At 32.3% G+C, this 20721-nt stretch overlaps 1 protein-coding gene across 1 annotated transcript in view; it reads right to left on the bottom strand.

The window, feature by feature from the left end:
• LOC114329775 (facilitated trehalose transporter Tret1) overlaps positions 1-9728 on the bottom strand; it is a 28889-nt gene extending 19161 nt beyond the window's left edge. Inside the window, exon 1 of the mRNA XM_050650130.1 lies at positions 9602-9728. Within this exon, the coding sequence (XP_050506087.1) occupies positions 9602-9650 (49 nt within the window). The 5' untranslated portion in view covers positions 9651-9728. The remainder of the gene's footprint in view (positions 1-9601) is intronic.
• Between the last annotated feature and the right edge of the window lie 10993 nt (positions 9729-20721).

The raw sequence follows: 20721 nt of genomic DNA, 5'->3' as shown, positions 1-20721 counted from the left end.
ACTATTTGACATATCCTTGTCATACTTGGAAGAAAATATAGGTACTGCACTTCCTACTAAATTATGATAACTAAACTTTTCTGGCTACTACCAGAGGCGTACGACAGGGGAAAGTGAATGGTTGACCCTTCCCAAATTCTACGCCACTGGCGAAATTGCTATTTTAGCACAATATTTCGATTTTCCAATACTTTGTATGTACGTAATATACTCTTCATTCGTAACGTTAAAGTCATTAGTTTTCGAGATATTTGAAGTTGGAAATGAAACGGCATAGCTATTTTGATTAATGTATTGTGCTCCTTCATTTTTAACTTTAAATATCTCGAAAACTAATGATTTTATCGGTACGGATGAAGAGTATATTATTTGCACAGAAAGTATTGGAGAATCGAAAAAGTGCCAGTGGCGTAGAATGTGGGAAGGGTCAACCATTCACTTTCCCCTGTCGTACGCCTCTGGTACTAGCCAGAAAGTTTTATTTAACATCTTTTAGTAGGTTGTACAGTATTACACTATTTTCTAAGTATTATAAGGATATGTCAAATACTTTTAAAATACTGGATACAAATAGTTAATATTTATGTAATAGGGATGTTTGATTTAAAAATTTAAAAATTATTTGTACCCAGTACTTTAAAAGTATTTGAAATTGCCGTATCATACTTGCCAAAAAGTGTAGGTACTGCACACCTTACTAATGTATGTTAAATAAACGTTTCTGGCTATTACCAGAGGCGTACAGGGGAAAATGAATGGTTGAACCTTCCCAAATTCTACGCCACTGATGGAATTGCCATTTCAGCATAATTTTTAGATTCTCCAATACTTTCTATGCAAATAATATACTTGAAGTTAAAAATGAAGGGGCACAATACAATAATCAAAATAACTGTAAAGTTTCATTTTCAACTTCAAATATCTCGAAAACTAATGACCTTAACGTTACGAATGAAGAGTATATTATTTACATAGAAAGTATTGGAAAATCGAAATATTGTGCTAAAATGGCAATTTCGCCAGTGGCGTAGAATTTGGGAAGGGTAAATCATACACTGTCCCCTGTCGTACGCCTCTGGTAGTAGCCAGAAACGTTTGTTTATCATAATTTAGTAGGGTGTACGGCAACTACACTTTCTGCAAAGTATAAAAAGGATATGTCAAATAGTTTTAAAGTACTGGGTAAAAATGGTTATTAAATTCTTAAAGAGAACACCCTGTAACTCAGTAACGAGGCACATTTTATATAAGTGATTTGGGTTAAATCTTAATATTTTGAGGTCTAGAATCTACAACTCAGAGATTGGACATTCTTAATGAATCACCCTGTATATACTATTATATTATATATTCTTATTCTATAAGATACAGGGGTGAAAACGAAGAGAAAATTTAGTAGGATTTTTAATTTCAAATATATCATCCAATAGAAACTTTTTGTTTATTATATGGGACTTTCGGCCCTCGGTAATAATGTAGTCTCTCATTCTGCGTTTAAATTTTTCAAAATGATTTATTAGTTTTCTCAGGATTCGAAAAAAATAAATGCATTTAAAAAGCATTCGACCAAAATTTTGTTTAAGTATTGTACATTTTTGTAATCAGTATTTCAATTTAAATGATGTGTCACATGATGTACTTTTGAAAGTTTTGCTCATGTGCTAAAAATAAATGGGTTAATGGGGGGGGGGGATAACACTTATTCCAGCGTACTGTATGAAAAAAATGTTTGTCCGACCAAAAGGGTCATTTTAACAGGTCCGATACGTACAACATTGTCAAATGACAGGAATTATGGTGGTGACTAGCAGTCTGATTTTTGCATGACAGTATAATAAAAAATCAATTACAATGCTGGATAGATATAGACAAAAATGCTGATGATAAATAGCTTTTCGACAAAAACGCCATTTAGTTAAGTAAACTATTACTTACAAGGAATGCATGTTATCAAAAAAAAAATAATAATATGAGTAGATTTCGTAGTCTGAAAATTTAAAAAATAATATTTCAAATTTCAATAACGGGTCACTACATGTCTAGAATATTTAAATGAGAGAATGTAAAATAAAAAAAGTATTAGTTAAAGGCATAGCGTTTTATTGAAACTTAAAATTCTTAAGTTCATTAAAATTAATAATGTTGACATTGATATTATACATTTTTTGGTCGATTTTTAACCTAATTTGAAATTTAAAAGTTTTCAGGATAAATCTTTGATTAATAAATTTTATGCCTGGTTGCACCAACAGATCTTAAGCTCCAGCTTAGCTAAGCTCTACTTTTAGATAGGGTCTCCTTGAGTATTACTTATGTTGCACGATAATTTTAGATTCTTACCTTATTATCAGTTATATCTATTATTGAATTATGATATTCTTATTATAATATACTATAATTATATTATGTTAATTCTTATGATATTCTCGACTTAAGCTTAAGATATGTTGGTGCAACCGGGCATAAATGACTCCTGTTTATTAAATTAAATTCATAAAAGTTTTACATTATTGTTAATAATTTATTTTTAAATATCAATATATAATATATAATATAAAATATAAAATGAGATTTTTTCAGAATTTATTGGGTCCTCTAAGGCAGCGGTTCCCAACCTTTTTTCACTGCCGTACCCCTTGAGATAAATTTATTTCAAATTGTACCCCCAAGAAAAAAAAGTTGCAAGAACATTAATCATGGAAAGTAAATATTTACGCATAATATATTATATTTCTAATAAACTTAGTAAATTCTAAATACCAACTGTAAAAAATAATTACAAAGTAAATACAATGTTCCTTATCACAAACACATACTAGAATTAGCAAATAAGTTTATTGAAAAAAAAAGAAATCAAAATTATCCTTAAAACAAGTCAAAACTGTTTTAGTGTGACCCTTGGGCCTGTTTTGTTGCACATAATATTTTGAAATCAATATCAAAGGTTCATAAATACACTCTTAAATCAGGACTTGCATTTAGCTTATTCCTATACTTATTCTTAATGAAAGCATAGGAAGAGAACGATCTCCCAACTAGTTCTGTGTTTGTAAAAGGAAGTAAAACCAGAAGGGCTTTTGTGGTTAAGGTCCATAATCATCCCTAATGCTCACCCAGAATTGTCCAAGGGGTTTCTTCTTGAACTCGGACTTCAAGGAGGAGTCACTTGAAAGTTTTAGGAGCTTTTCCATCTCATGGACGGTCAATGTCTTGACGTTTTCTTCATTGAAAGGATCTGCAATCCAGTTCTCTCCGCCACCTCGTTTAGGAAAATACTTTCTAAAAGAGTCCTTCAGGTTTGTCAAATGTGTCACTATTTGATGTTTTACTTTGTCAGATATGGGCAGATTATTGTCACTCAAGAAATCATGAAGCGTGCCAAAAACTTCAGCTTGATTGTTTTGAATACAGGTTTTCCAAAAATCAATTTTCTTCAGCATGGATTCAATTTTGTCAGCAACTTTTAATACTGTAATTGAGCTGTTCTGTAACTTTAAACTGAGTTTATTGATCTGAGAAAAAATATCAGCTAAATAAGCAAGCTTTTGAAGCCAGTCACTATCATGAAACTTGGAGGCTAAATAAAAAGGATGCTCTTCAAAAAATACTTGCAGTTCATGTCTGAGCTCAAAAAGTCTTGTAAGAAACTTCCCGCGAGATAGCCACCTTACTTCCGTGTGCAAAAGCAACGTGGATTGAATGCCACCCATACCTTCACAAAGCACTTTGAACAGTCTGGAGTTTGTTGCATTGGCTTTAACAAAGTTGACTATTTTAACTGCTTCATTGAGAACATCATTCAAAGAAGACGGCAACTTTTTGGCTGCAAGACTCTGTCTGTGGATGCAACAATGGCTCCATGCTACGTGGGAGGCCACTTCTTTTACGCGCCCCCGAAAACCGATATATTTGCCAGACATTGATTTTCCTCCGTCAGTGCATATACCACACAATTTACCCCAGTCTATTTCTTTTTCACAGAAGTAGCTATAAATCACATTGAACACATCTTCCCCTGTAGTATGCTCAGTTAATGCATGGCACAGCAACAGGTTTTCTTCAAACTCCTTGTTGGGATTTACATATCTTGCAGTAACAAGTAAGATTGCTAGGGCAGCAATGTCCGTACTTTCATTAACTTGGATGGAAAAAAATCACTGTCTTTTAATTGCTGAACCACTTTTTCTTCAATGTACTTAGAAATGTCTTGAATTCGCCATGAAACTGTGTTGTTTGACAGCGGGATGGAGTTCACCTTACGAACAAAGTTCTGACCAAACATACACTGAACAGCATCTTTTATACAAGGGGCTACCAAATCCTCACCTATTGTGTGGTTTTTACCACTTTTTGCAATATGGTAGCTAATTTTGAAAGAGGCTTCCACAGCATTTTCATTATCTCTATTAACTGATGCGAAATAAGAAGAAACCACGCCATTTTTCCCATATTTTTTTGAAAGTCGTTCAAAATAGGTAATTTCTTTATTTTTGTGCTGGGCGTGTTTGGATTCAAGGTGGCGCAAAAGTAAGGAAGGTTTCATGCTACCATTACTTAAAACTTCTCCACAAACAACACATAGTGGGTTTGGACTTTCCTCCTCTCCAGTAAACGAAAAGCCATATTTCAAATACTTATTTGAATATTTTTGTTCCTTTGAGGAAGTTCCAGTACTAGTACTAGATTTCTGAGGTTTACTATCACTGGTACTCACACAAGAAGAATGTTCTGCTGCTAAGTCCCGGGACGTACTAGGCTTGCTAAGCACCTGACTTGCCGTATCAGTCTGATTTGTTTTAACCGATCCAGTTTTTAACCACTTTTCCATCTTCTTGATTACAGTTAAATCGTTTACAAATCAGTCAAAAACTAACACGCACAATAAGCAAGTAAAAAGTAAACTGAATATAAAATCACCTAATGAAGAGCGACAGACGACAGTCAACTACTATGCAAGCGAACTATTCGAGCACTGACTGACGGTACGGCCGGTACGGGTACGGTAGCTGCATTGTGATAGTGGCAAGTGAGTGGGGGAGGGGGAGCGGCAGAGGGCGAACTAACCTTGACGAGCAAGCGTGAGTCAGACCATCGGACCATTCGGCGCGCCAGTACTGTACTGTACTTTTCAACCACCACGTACGTAACGTACGACAAACACATATAGTCCGCCATTACCAAATATTTTCGGCGTACCCCCAACCAGGTCGTTGCGTACCCCAAGGGGTACGCGTACCCCAGGTTGGGAACCGCTACTCTAAGGCACCCTTTTTGGAGGACCGAAAGAGCTAATTTTCGAATTTTTACACTTTTTTCACATTTATCTACGTCATCTTACAGAGTTAGGATTTGATTATGCAAATAAATGTATACATTTTTTGTAGGAAATTTTCCATACTTTAAATTATGCCGATTTAGTACAAAAGTTTATGTGAAACTTTCATGACCATAGCTCTTCCTAAAATCCATTACCTATACTTACATTACTACTTAATGTTTTTGGAGTGTAAATGTATGTACAATGTACATACCTATTATAGGTATATAATATACCAATGCAGGTATGTGAATATAAATAAGAATATTATACAATTAAATTACCTTTATCAATATGCGTATAAATAATGCTAAAAATTTTTTTTATTAATTTATTTCCTTCAATTTTTTTAAACATTTTGTCCGACAAATCACCAGCATTTTTGTTCATAAAACGTCCCATAAATTTTTTAGGACAGAACTTCCAATTGATTTTTTCCATTTCATTAAACTCTTGTGTACATAGAGATCACACTGCTAGTTATCACCAACATAATTCCTGTCATTTGACATGTTGTACGTGTTGGACTTGTTAAAATGCCCAACATTTTTATCGGACAAACCTTTTTTCATATACATATGTATAATATTATTTCCACCTACCTCTACCGAAAGTATACTTTTCCGGACCTGATTGTAGGGAGCAAAGTTGTACTTTTCCTCCCTAGGGAGGAAAATATTTTTCCTCCCTAGGGAGGAAAAGTAAAAGTGACGTCATGGTATTTCATTCATGAAATATAACTTATTGACGCCCTGTACAATATCTATTTTCTATTACGTAAGTATCTATACATTTTAACGTTTATTTAAAAACACTCTGTATTTTGCAGAATGGTAAAAAACAGTAAATTGTTATTCTGATTTAACAATGTTTACATTAATAATTTGACTTATATTTGACAGTTGACAGTTATATTGTACCTACTTGCTAGTTTTAGTTCTAATAAATTTTGTTGGTTAGTTACATAAATAAATTAAGTAAAAATGATAAAATGACTTGTTATTTGAGGAAGGTGGAAAAACCATATGTATAACATGGGAGTAAAGTGCCTTTTCCTCCCTTGAATGATTACTGCCCTCCGCTACGCGTCGGGCAGTAAACTTCATTCTCGGGAGGAAAAGAAGCACTTTCCTCCCTTGTTATACAAATAGCTATAACCTTGGATATTGAATAAACTTAAAATTTTCATGCTTGTTTTCATAATCATTAAACGTTTATCACGTTTCACAATTGTATTTTCCCATGTTACAGTGTTCCCATACATCAAAGTTTGTCCGACTTGACAACGTTAAACTATGAACAAATTTTCAGCTTGCTATAAAATAAGTTTTTTTGGCCTCGGGATCCAGGACTATATACAGGGTGAGTCATGAGGAACTGTACATACTCCTACCTAGTATAGAGGACCCTATGGGGAATAACAAATGACCATTAAAAAGTGTCTGCTCCCATTGCTTATTAATATACAGGGCGAGTTTCGCATTTTGACAGAAATTTGTATTCGTCATAATTTTTGAACGGTCAGATCGATGTGTCTCTTATTTTGGTCAATCGTTACACTATTACCACCTAATCAACTGATTTATTCAAACTAGAAAAAAATCAGGTCCGGCTTCAAAAAAATTAGTTAGTTTGGGTCTTAGAAAAAATTTCACCCTGTATACGCTTTTTGAAAACTATAATATGAATTTTACAAATTAGACAAATAGTCAATTAAAATGACATATTTATTTTTTTCCCCACACGATTACTTAATTTTTTATAAAAAAATCAATTTTGAGTATGGATTAAGAGTTTGGTAAAGTGAACCATAAATTAAAAAAAAAACTTTTATTACAAAAATTAATTTTTTTTTTTAACAAATATTTAACTTATGTTACCACCCAATCAACTGATTTATACAAACTAGAAAAAATCAGGCCCGGATTTAAAACATTTGTTCGTTTCGGTCTTAAAAAAAATTTCACCCTGTATACGCTTTTTGAAAACTCTAATATGAATTTTACAAATTAGACAAATAGGCAATTAAAATGGCATATTTATTTTTTTCCCCACACGATCACTTAATTTTTTTAAAAAAATCAAATTTGACTATGAATAATTAAAAGTTTGGTAAAGTGAACAATATTTACTAGATACCAGATTTAAAAAAATTAACTTTTATTACAAAAATTTATTTTTTTTAACAAATATTTAATTTATGTTACCACCCAATCAACTGATTTATTCAAACTAGAAGAAAATCAGGCCCGGATTTAAAAAATTAGTTCGTTTTGGTCTTAGAAAAAATTTCACCCTGTATACGCTTTTTGAAAAATCTAGTATGAATTTTACAAATTAAACAAATAGGTAATTAAAATGGCGTACTTATTTTTTCCCCACACGATTACTTAATTTTTTATTAAAAAATAAAATTTGTTAAAATCGGAATTTTGCCATAAAAATAAAAAAAAATTAAATAATGTTTTTCTCAAAATTAAAAGCTTCACCATTTTTTTTCTATACCACGTCTAGATCTAAAACCCATAACACTTCTCTTTGGACTCAGTTTAACATAGACGTGATCAAATAGATAAATCTTAAATTTTTTTACTTAATTTTTGCGATTTAACTTTGCAATTCACGAATCTGCACCTTTTATTTTTAAAAATTCATAACTTTTATGAGAAGAAGACGGAAAGTCTACAACAATTTTCATATTCACAATGGTAAGAGATATGTGCTGTAAAATTTCAGAAAAAAAATATTAAAATGGTAAAATGGAACAAAGTTGTAGCGAGTTAAACCGTGATTTCATTTTTTTTTTCAGTTTTAGGTTAAATTTCCGATTTTGACAAATTTGATTTTTTAATAAAAAACTAAGTAATCGTGTGAAGAAAAAAATAAATATGCCATTTTAATTGCCTATTTGTCTAATTTGTAAAATTCATATTAGAGTTTTCCGAAAGAGTATACAGGGTGAAATTTTTTCCAAGACCACAACGAAATAATTTTTTAAATCCGGGCCTGATTTTTTTCTAGTTTGTATAAATCAGTTGATTGGGTGTTAACATAAATTAAATATTTGTTAAAAAAAAATTAATTTTTGTAATAAAAGTTAATTTTTTTAAATCTATGGTTCACTTTACCAAACTTTTAATAATTATTCATAGTCAAATTTGATTTTTTTATAAAAAATTAAGTAATCGTGTGGGGAAAAATAATTATGCCATTTTAATTGTCTATTTGTCTAATTTGTAAAATTTATATTAGAGTTTTCAAGAAGCGTATACAGGGTGAAATTTTTTCTAAGACCAAAACGAACTAATTTTTTAAATCCGGTCCTGATTTTTTCCAGTTTGTATAAATAAGTTGATTGGGTGTTAACATAAATTAAATATTTGTTGAAAAAAAATTAATTTTTGTAATAAAAGTTATTTTTTTTAAATCTATGGGTCACTTTACCAAACTTTTATTTCATACTCAAATTTAATTTTTTTATAAAAAATTAAGTAATCGTGTGGGTAAAAAAATAAATATGTCATTTTAATTGCCTATTTGTCTAATTTTTAAAATTCATATTATAGTTTTCAAAAAGCATATACAGGGTGAAATTTTTTCTAAGACCCAAACGAACTAATTTTTTTGAAGCCAGACCTGATTTTTTTCTAGTTTGAATAAATCAGTTGATTGGGTGGTAATAGTGTAACGATTGACCAAAATATGAGACACATCGATCTGACCGTCCAAAAATTATGACGAATACAATTTTCTGTCAAAATGCGAAACTCGCCCTGTATATTATTAAACAGTGGGAGCAGACACTTTTTAATGGTCATTTGTTATTCCCCATAGGAGCCTCTACACTAGATAGGAGTATGTACAGTTCCTCATGACTCACCCTGTATAATTATAAAACTTTAAAAGGGGTAAACCCTGTAGTTGGCAGTATACCTTCGTTAAAACAACGTAGAATGAAGTAAACATTTCTGTTGTATGTAGGTATATAAATTTATTAAAATTCTTAAAATTTATCCACAAGGGAGTGGAAGTACAAAACGTTTTCAGCCAAACTGACCATCATCAGTGTAAACGTCCAGTGTACAAGTAATTAAAATATATAATATGTAATATTATTTGAATGTCTCGCTAGCCGCATTCTCGACAAATACACCAAAAAAATATTTTATACAAATAACATTTTATAAAATGTATAAACAATTGTTGTATAAAAACAAACATTGTATAAAAAATTATAAACACACTCAATGAATTAACTGGTTAATTAAAATAAATAATACTTACCAGAAAGTACTGACAAATATAAAAACCAATTGCTTCCCATTTGTCCCATCTTGGAAACATCGCAGTAATATAATTATTTAAAATGCTTAGATAACAGGTTTTCAAATATGTATTTATTTACAGATAAACTGAGATAAAATAATTAATTCAACATTAAACAATGAATATATCTAAATACATGCAAAATATGTTTTTATTCATAATGATTTAAAAACTTTTGATTGTACCGCAATCGTATTCCAGACGAAAACACTGTAGACACGAGGAAAATTATAGAATATTGAAATTTTTTTTTATGTAGAAAAGGGAAGGGTAATTTGAAATGGTGGTAGTCCAGGCTGTATGCCCGCCCTCGTTAGGTAATTTATTCCGATTCGTTTTTTTTTTGCAAAAACTTACTCAAAAAGAGGTAATTATAAAAAATCTACAGGGTGCCAGGCGGTACCGCGGTCGGAAAGTTGCTAAACAATTTTTTTTAAACAAATTCAAAAAATAATTTTTTTCATTATGAACAATTTTTTTTAGATTCTTTGGGCCATTCCGAGCAAGAAAGGTCTGTCGTTATTTTTCTCTAAAATTGATTGTTGTCGACTTATACGCGCTTTAAAATTTAAAAAAACGCAAAAATGGCCATTTTCAAAGCTTAATAATTCGGTTGAAAATTATTATGTCAGAAAGTAACTGAATCAAAGTTTAAAACCCCCCTCCCCCCACCCCACCCTACAAGATTCTGACGAAATTTTTGTCATTATTTTATTACAAAGCTTTTATTTTTAATTATTAACAATGAGCGCTAAGCGCGTATTGAGGCTGCCGTCCGCGAGAGAGATGCACCCCATTGGACGGCCGCATTAATACGCGATTAGCTCTCATTGTTAATAATTAAAAATAACAGTTTTGGAATAAAATAATGACAAAAATTTCTTCAGAATCTTATAGGGAGGGGGCTTTAAACTTTGATTTGGTCGCTTTCTCACTTTCATAATAATAATTTTTAACTTATTGTTAAGCCTTCAAATTGGTCATTTTCGCGTTTTTCAAATTTTAAATCGCGTCTAACTCGACAACAATTAACTTTAGAGAAAAATCACAAGATACCTTTTTTGCTCAGAATGGCCAAAAAAATCTAAAAAAATTGGTCCAAAGTGAAAAAACAATCATTTTCCGACCGCGGTACCGCCTGGTCCCTGTGGATTTGTGATAAGGACCTGTTTTTGAGTAAGTTTGTGCAAAAAACGAATCAGAATAATTTACCTAACGGGGGCGAGCAATGCGAGCATACAGCCTAGACTATGATGTAAAGCGAAATAGCACGTTTTCAAATTCTTCCGCGAACAGAGCCACCACCACTGTTTACAATCCAGTCAATGTTTAGAAGAAGTACGTGCTTATCGACCATTTTATGGCAGTTGTCTGTCGATGTTATTGAAAATATCACAGTTTATACATTTTTGGCGACTTTTTGTAATACCTGCAGGTGAATTTAATTGCTGATTCTTATATCTTGTTTAATTAAACATATTTTTGAAAGCGACACACAAAAACAATCATACTTAACTATCATCATCATCATCATCAATGACGTTCCAACTCTTCGTGAGTCTTTGCCGCGTTTATTATTGGCTTCTATGTTTGTCGGTCCTGTGCCTCTAATCCCCATTGTCCTACTCCCATTTTCTCCAAATCTTCTTTGACTGTATCTTTCCACCCTTTTCAATTCTGTCCTACAGACCTTCTTCCATCTGGCCTTTCCCAGAACACCCTGTATCACTTGCCCTGCTCATGCTCATCTTAGTCTATTGACCTTTATATATCTAACTAGATTTTCCGAATAGAGACTAACTCGTTATTGTATTTGCGCCTCCATTCGTGTGTCACGCTGTCTCTGCAGAGTCATATATCATTCGGAGGAGGTTACGTTCCCACACCAGCAATTTATTTACTTCTCTTTTTGTTAGCGTCCATGTTTCGCTCCCATATGCGACTGATAGTGGTATTATAGTCTTATATATCTGGATTTTTTCACCTCGTGAAAGAAGTTTTGATTTCATTAGATGCTGCATTCCAAAGAAAGGTCTGTTTACTGCCATTAGTCGCGTTTCAACTTCTCGATTTGTTTTGTTGGCATTTGTGATTGTTTTTCCTAGATATTTAAAGTCTTTAACCACTTCGAAATTATTATCGTTTATAGAGATGTTTTGTCTTATTCGCCATCGTTCTTGTTTTGAGGCCACCATGTACATATTTTGTAATTTAGTGCAATAAGCCGATGTGTATAATTAAAATAATACATTAATGACAGTGATAAGGTTTGGCCGTAAAACATTAAAAAACATTTAAGTGACTTAAAAACAAATAAACAAGGTTAACTGATAATTGGTGAAGTATAAACAATTGAACCGGTAATTACATCTAATTATTGTCCGTTTTAAAGCGACTTTGCCAAACTGACAAGAATTTCTGGGTACAGAATAAAAGCAATAACAGTATCACAGTGAAACGGTAGGCATCGTTTTCTCTGAACCGTTTAGGTGGAAAACAGTGCTTGGCGCCGAAAATGGACAGATACCTGGAAAAGAAAAAGAAAACATGTCTGGACAGTAATGAAACAACCGATGATGGCAAAAAAAGGAGGACAAGAGATGAGGGTTCAGATAACGAAGAAGAAAGGTCAACGAAGAGTCGAAAACTCTCCAAGACTTCACAAAAGCAACAGATAGCCATGATGAGAAAACAATGGACACAGAACAAAAAACAAAAAATAGGTTACTGAAACAAGTTTTGAATGAAATGAGACAAACGAGGGAAGAAAAGGGAGAAAACAAGGCTTTTAGAGATGAAATACTAGAATTATAGAAAGAAAACAATAACGTAAAGACAGAACTCGAGGAAACAAAGAAAAAGCTAAATATTTTGGAAATTAGGGTAGAACGGTGTGAAAAGGAAATGAAGCAAAATAATCTAGTAATAACGAGTCTAAAAATAGATACGAATGATGAAGCTGCACCAAAAGAAAAAATGACAAACTTCATCAAATAGCGCTTGGAAGAGAACATAAAAATTGAGAAATCAGTTAAACTGAGAGATAGAACCTGTCTACTGAAAATGGAAAGTATAAAAGAAAAAAATAAGGTGATGAAGAAGAAAAGTAAATTAAGACATATCAAAGGGGAAAAGAATTTCATAAGCCAGGATACGACAATCTCAGAAAGAAATATTCAGAAGGAAATAGGAGCAAAGTGTAAGGAGTTAAGAGACATGGGGAGAAATGTTAAAAGGGACTACAATGGATTAACCGTGGATGGTAATGAAAAATGAAGATGGAGAAAAGACGGTAAAGTAGAAACTTTCCCAAAAAACTAGCTGATGAAGATCAAAAGATAGTACCACTGGAAACAGACTCGGCAATGCAAACGGTTAATGAAAACAAAATAACGCACACAAAAGAAAGAAAGGAGCTCAATAAGAAGAAAAGAACGAAACCCATTAGAATGGGATCCTGGAATATTGGAACCCTGTTAGCAGTAGGTAAGATGCAAGAAATAGCCCTTAAAATGGAAAAATACGAACTAGAAATCCTAGCCCTACAGGAAATACGATGGAAGAAAGAATGAAAAATTGAGGAGAAAAACTTTAGCATATATTATTCGGGAGAAAACAAACAGGAAACGAATGGTACGGCATTAATGGTAAACAAAAAAATGAGGGAAAAATAATACAATTCAAAGCATTTAATGGAAGGATATCTTACATAAGAATAATAATAATAATAATAATAATAATAATAAACCGACTTTTATTTCCAAAAAATAATAAGTATAACCAAAATGTACATTCTCTAAAGTAGAGGGCGAAATTTATTTTTGCTGTGTTCTAAGACACAACAAAAATATTCTTCCCTTAACCCCAAAATAATAGAATAGAAAATAAACAAGCCAACATCTCGATAGTCAATTGCTATGCACTTATCGAAGAAGCAAACCAAGAAGATAGAGCAGAATTTTACGACATCCTGAAAGAAACCTGTGAAAATATTCTGAGAAATGACACATTAATAATATTGGGTGACTTTAATGCAAAGACCGGAAAGGAGGATTATAATTGTAATTTAGCGGGCAAAGAAACCATTCATGAAACTACGAATGATAATGAAGAAGAAATCTGCAACCTAGCAGCAACAAAAAACACAGTGGTTCTTATAGACAAACTGGTTAATGATCAAGAAAAATTCAGTAAATATCATTAACCTTTAAGTACTTATTTATTACTTTTAATTTTATCTTTTGGAAGTGACTACTGTTACGACCGACGTTCTTTGCAATACAATTATTTCATACATTTAATTATGGCAATGAATTGTTTAGAATGTGACAAAGACATCAGTGACTCCAAGGATACACTGAGTTGTGATAGCTGTGAAAGGAGTTTACATCGAAAATGCACGGAACTCTCGGCTTCGGAACTGAGAGTCATGGACCTAAAGAACAGTCGTCAACTGAAGTATTTCTGTCAGCAATGTTTGGAGGGCATGGCAGCTGTACCTAAATTATACAAAATCGTCAGCGAGTTACGCCTAGAGGTGAAACATCTTCAGGAAAGTATTGAAGCCAAAAACACTTCTATACCACAATTAACTACTACACCGTCAATTTCGAATGATGAATCTATAATTAATGAAATTCAAGAGCGTAATGCTAGAGCTAGGAACATTATGATCTTTAATTTGCCAGAATCCCCAAATGACACTGCAACTGTGCGTTCAATCATAAGTGAAGCCTCCAGTGATTAAATAAGTATTGTTAAGATAACCAGATTTGGCAAGAAAGATAAAAATGGACATCGTTCTGTAAAGGTGGAGCTCTCAAGACCCCAGGATGTATTTGATGTGTTAAAAAATAAATATAATGTAAGCCGTAATAGACATATTTTCATAAGTGCTGACCTCACGCGTCTTCAACAAAACATCTTAAATAAGTTAAAAACTGAATTGGCAGAAAGGAAATCTAAAGGTGAGAAAGATCTAGTTATAAGGTATATTAATGGTGAGCCTAAAATAACCAAATATAATCAGCAAAAAAACTCGATATGATCATTCCACAAGTTTCCAATACACTGAAAATCTACTGTCATAATGTAGGAGGTTTAAGGACAAAATTATCTGATTTCTCTGCAGCAGTTAATTGTTCTTGCTTTGATATATTTGTCATTATTGAAAGTTGGTTGAACGATGATTTCCTAGATAAGGAACTTTATTTGGTTAATTATCAGATATTCAGATGTGATAGATCTAATCTTTTAAGTACTAAAAGTAGAGCTGGAGGGATTTTGATACTTATTCATAGAAAAATAAAAGCTTTTAGAATGAGCCTCATAAACAATTCAGTGGAGCAGTTATTTATATCTTCAGGTAAAAGGGGGAGAAGTGTACTTTTGAAGTGTGTAAAATTAATAATTCTTAGCTGAGCGCTTTCGGCTTATAAAGCCATCTTCGGAGTTATGGTCAAAAAGGTCAAAATACCACTATGAAGAGAGATGGGTTCCATTTATGATATGAAATACTTCTGTTTCTTATGTAGTTTTTTATTGGTTGGAAAAAACCTTGTCTGTCTGTTTAAAAAATTGTTCAATTTGCCGCTGGTTGTTTTTGTATCCAGAAAAGTTAAACATCAAGAACGAGCACAAAGGACTTTCACACGAAAATTACATTATATATAAAACGAATATTTGATCATGGTAAGGTCAAAAAGACCTTACCATTTGAATACTGCGGTGTCAGATAGCAGAATTCTTAGAAACGAGCACAAAGGACTTTCACACGAAAATTACATTATATATAAAACGAATATTTGATCATGGTAAGGTCAAAAAGACCTTACCATTTGAATACTGCGGTGTCAGATAGCAGAATTCTGCTATGTAATTTTCGTGTGAAAGTCCTTTGTGCTCGATCTTGATGTTTAACTTTTCTGGATACAAAAACAACCAGCGGCAAATTGAACAATTTTTTAAACAGATAGACAAGGTTTTTTCCAACCAATAAAAAACTACATAAGAAACAGAAGTATTTCATATCATAAATGGAACCCATCTCTCCTCATAGTGGTATTTTGACCTTTTTGACCATAGCTCCGAAGATGGCTTTATAAGCCGAAAGCGCTCAGCTAAGAATTATTAATTTTACACACTTCAAAAGTACACTTCTCCCCCTTTTACCTGTTGTCATAAGTGTGTACAAAACTTTTTCAGTCTTTACATTTATTTATATATTGTTCTGCTTCAAATTTTAATTTTATCATTGGTGGCGTGTATATTCCTCCTAACAGTCCAAATAATTGCTATTTATCACATGTTGAAACGATTGAAGATTTGAGAATTCAGTATAATAAATGCAACTTTTATATTTTTGGTGATTTTAACTTGCCTAATATAACTTCCGATTTAAATAATATATCACCATCTCAGATGAATGAAAACATTTCTAGTGTAGCACAATGTTATGCTTTTCTTGATTTTAAACAGCATATTACTATTCCTAACTCTAATAATAAGTTTTTAGATCTACTATTTTCGAATGTGGATAGTATTCTAGTTTCATCTGCAATAGATCCTATTTTTTCTGAATCTACCCATCACAAACCATACTCCTTTGATTTACCTATATCGGGCATTACAAATAATTTACTGTGCCAAGAATTTTACTATGATTTCAGAAACGCTGATTATATTAGCTTACAGAATTATTTGGGACCTATCAATTGGCACAAGTATTTAAACTTAAATGACATAAATACTGCAGTACACAATTTCTATCATATTCTGAGTATGGCATTAAATCTTTTTGTGCCCAAAAAGAAAAGTAAGGTATCAACTTTCCCACCTGAGGTGGTTCAATGCTGAGTTGAAAAATTTAATCATCCAAAAGAAAATAGCTCACAAAAATTACAAGAATACTGGCAATCGCTGTTATTACATAGAATTTTCAAAGTTACGTAGTCAATGTAATATTTTATCTAAAGAATGTTTTGTGAATTACAAAAAAAACCTTGAAAATAATTTTAATACCGATCCCAGGTCATTTTGGAGATTTTTTAGCCGAAAAAATAATCTATATGATGTTCCTAATAATATGTATCTAGCTGATAAAAAAGCTGTGAATGGTGATCAGATAAGTGAACTTTTTGCTGTTTACTTCTCTGAAGTTTATGTTTCTTCCCTGGATGTAAGTTATCATGACACATTTAATAATTATTTATCTATAAAGTGTGATTCTTTGACAGCGGAAGTTATTTTTGACGGTTTGTCAAAACTTTCTAATAATGTAACAGCTGGGCCGGATGGTCTTCCCGATTTTTTCTTGAAAAACTGTGCTTACAGTCTAACTCAACCATTGTTTGTTCTATATAACTTATCATTGAAATTAGGCATTCTTCCTGATAAATGGAAAACTAGCCATTTAATTCCAATTTTTAAATCTGGCGAAAGAGAAAATATAGAAAATTACAGAGGTATATCAATTTGATATACCTCTGTAATTTTCTAGTTAAACAATCGACCATTCCTAAACTACTTGATAAGTTGATTTATAACCATATTAGTTTTACTTGTCAACAATTAATAAATAATTATCAACATGGCTTTATGCACAAGAAATCCACAACTACAAACTTACTATCTTATGAAACATCTATTATCAGAGATCTGGAAAGAAAATGTCAGGTAGATTGTGTATACACAGACTTTTTAAAAGCCTTTGATAGGATTGACCACTACTTACTGCTACATAAACTTAAGGCATATGGTTTCAGCGATCAGCTTTTAAAGTGGTTTGATAGCTATTTAATAGGTCGCACACAAAAAGTCAAACTGGGTTCATTTATGTCAGATGCAACACCAATAAAATCTTGAGTTCCACAAGGTGCTCATTGCTCGCCCCTTCTGTTCAATCTATTTATTAACGACATAGGTGAATGATTTAATCACTCTAAGTACTTGCTATTTGGTGATGATTTGAAGATTTACAGATCTATCAAAGATCATGAAGATTGTAGTCTCCTTCAAAACGATCTCAATAATTTAGTTGAGTGGTGTAACAAAAACAGACTCTTTTTAAACATTAATAAATGTCATTTCATTAGCTTCCACAAAGTTGCAAAAAAATATCAATCATCATATGTCATCGACAGTAAAGCGCTCTCCTATGTTAAAACAGTAAAGGATTTAGGAGTAATATTCGATGAAAACTTAAAGTTTGTGGATCACATTAACTATGTGACAGCAAAGGCTTCAAAAGTACTGGGTTATATACTTCGCAGTTGTGCTGATCTTTCCCTTAATACAATAAAGGCTGTTTACTCATCATTGGTTATATCTATATTAGAATTCTCCTCTATTGTCTGGTCACCATTTTATAATGTTAATGTTGTTTGTCTCGAGAGAGTTCAAAATAAGTTTTTAAGATTTGCAGCATACAGATTGGGATATAATATTATTGAACTAAACCACAACTATACCATCATCCGTAGTGATCTCAATTTGCACTCCTTAAAAGACCGTAGAATTATAAATGATCTAGCTTTTATTTATAAACTATTAAATAGTGAAATCAATTGTCCTGATTTATTAAAATTAATAAACTTTAATATTCCAAACCATAATCTGAGAAATAATAACTTGTTCCATGTACCTCATCATTCAACAAACTATGGTCTTAACTCACCAATAGATAGAACTTTAAGTCGCCTGAATGATTTGGACATTGATTTATTCTCTTCTTCCAGTCGAGTATTTAAGAACCGACTAAAATCAATTTTTCCGGTCAGCACTTATGTTTAATATTTAATATTATATTTTCAGTGGATCTGTTAATTTTTACCATGGATAATGCTTTTGTATTATGTAATGTGTTCATTTTTTATTGTCTGTAGTTAGTTGATTAATGTCAGTTTATATTATATTATTATGTATTGTCACTACATAACGTGGATTGTGTGTATGTTATATTTAGTTTTATTGTAATGTCCTTACTATAGTTTTATGCTGTCACACTTAGTGTAGGAAACAAAGGTTGAACCTTGCAAAATGGACACAAGTCCGGTTGTATTTTTTTTCTGGTATATCAAGGGGTGCTTATTATAAGACTAACTTTTTCTGAAAAAATTTCGCCCCGGAACCTCCCTTTTCACCCCTTTAAAGGGAGTAATTTGTGGTTTTTGCGGAACGTAGCCCTTCCTGTAACTTTTACAAAAAATTTCTTTTACAGAAATATGAAGAGAACTATATTTTCTACGATTTATTTCCAACACCATCTCTCTATCGTCCACCGTTTAGCGGGGGTGGCGCCCTAAAGTTGACAAGTTTTTAAAAAAGATGTTTTTCAAAAATATATATTTTTCCCTAACTGTAACGGAAATTAAGAAGAAATCCTGCGGTAAATAATTAACAAATAATTGACTGATTTTTTGGTATAGGTCTTACTTAAGGGTAATTGACCTTTTTTTAATTACAGGGTGTTACATTTTAAAAAACCTCTTTTTATACCATCTGAACCGTTTATGCTAGAGTAAAAAGACTTTCAGCGATTACCCATGTACTGGTGCTATTTACAAATTTGTATAATACACCCCCATTTTTTCCCCGGAACCACCCAAAAAAAAGAAGAATTAATAAATAAATTGATTTTCTTGGAATCCTTCACACACAATGCCCTTTATTAATATGATTCATATATCATTTTGTGGACGTTATTATTACCCATGCACTGACACCAAAAGAAATTTCCTAGTGCAACCCCTGTAGCAAAAGAAAATAAATAAAATGGGGGGTTGAAAATTTTTTTTTGTTTTTTGCTTTTTGATCCATATGGGCATATGCTTCATCAATAGTGCTTTTCAAAAATATATATGGTTATTGCAACATCTCTGCGAAAACCACCCCTATCCTTGAAAATATACTGCAGAAACTACCCCTATCCCTTGGCGAGCATGTTTTTACGATTTTCTCATTACCTATGTATTCTTTTTAAACAAAACTTATACAAGGTTAAATACCACCATTTACTCTAAAAATTATGTCCTATTCATTTTTTCGTATAAGCAACCGTTACGGCACAGTGGCGCCGTAAACCTAATATATGCTTTGGCGGGCTCCAGTTTTTGTTTTTTTTTTCGTTATCTGTTCGTTTTATTGATAAAGTACTTATGCAAAATAAAACAACAGTGTAGCCTACAAATTATGACTTATGCACATTTTACATTCTTTGCTCCCCAAAGCCACAGTGGTGGCCCAAAATAAATTTTTGCGTATTTTCGCCACCTACATGTATTTTATTGCATTAATGCTACCTTAACAGCACAATATTTACCCTTAGGTGGTCGCTACGCAGTGGCGGATCCAGGGAGGGGTGATCACCTCCCCCCCCTCTCAAACCAAGTGATATTATATTCAAAGATTATAAAAATATTCATTTATTTTTATAGAAATCTAACCAATTGGCACCCCCCCTCTTAACGATGCTGGATCCGCCACTGTCGCTAAAGCATAAAAAGTCATTCTTATAAAAATAATATTAATATAATATAAGTGTTTCTATAAAAATAAATGAATATTTTTATAATCTTCAAATATAATATCACTTGGTTTGAGAGGGGTGGGGGTGATCGCCCCCATCACCCCTCCCTGGATCCGTCACTGCTTAGCGACCACTTAGGGGTGAATATTGTGCTATTAAGGTAGCATTAACGCAATAAAATGCGTGTAGGTGGCTAAAATATGAAAAAATTTATTTTGGGCCACCACTGTAGCTTTGGGGAGCAAAGAATGTAAAATGTGCATAGGTCATGATTTGTAGGTTACACTGTGTTGTTTTATTTTACATAAGTACTTTATCAATAAAACAAAGATATGACGAAAAAATAAACAAAAACTGGAGCCCGTCAAAGCATATATGAGGTTTAGGGCGCCACTGTGCCGTAACGGTTGCGTATACGAAAAAAATGAATAGGACCTAATTTTTAGAGTAAATAGTGGTCTTTAACCCTGTGTAAGATTTGTTTAAAAAAAATGAATAGGTAATGAGAAAATCGTAAAAACATGCTGGATAAGGTATAGGGGTAGTTTCTGCA

This window comes from Diabrotica virgifera, chromosome 5 (genome assembly GCF_917563875.1).
Source record: "Diabrotica virgifera virgifera chromosome 5, PGI_DIABVI_V3a".
In the NCBI taxonomy this organism is placed as follows: domain Eukaryota; kingdom Metazoa; phylum Arthropoda; class Insecta; order Coleoptera; family Chrysomelidae; genus Diabrotica; species Diabrotica virgifera.
This window is presented reverse-complemented; position numbering and strand designations above follow the sequence as displayed.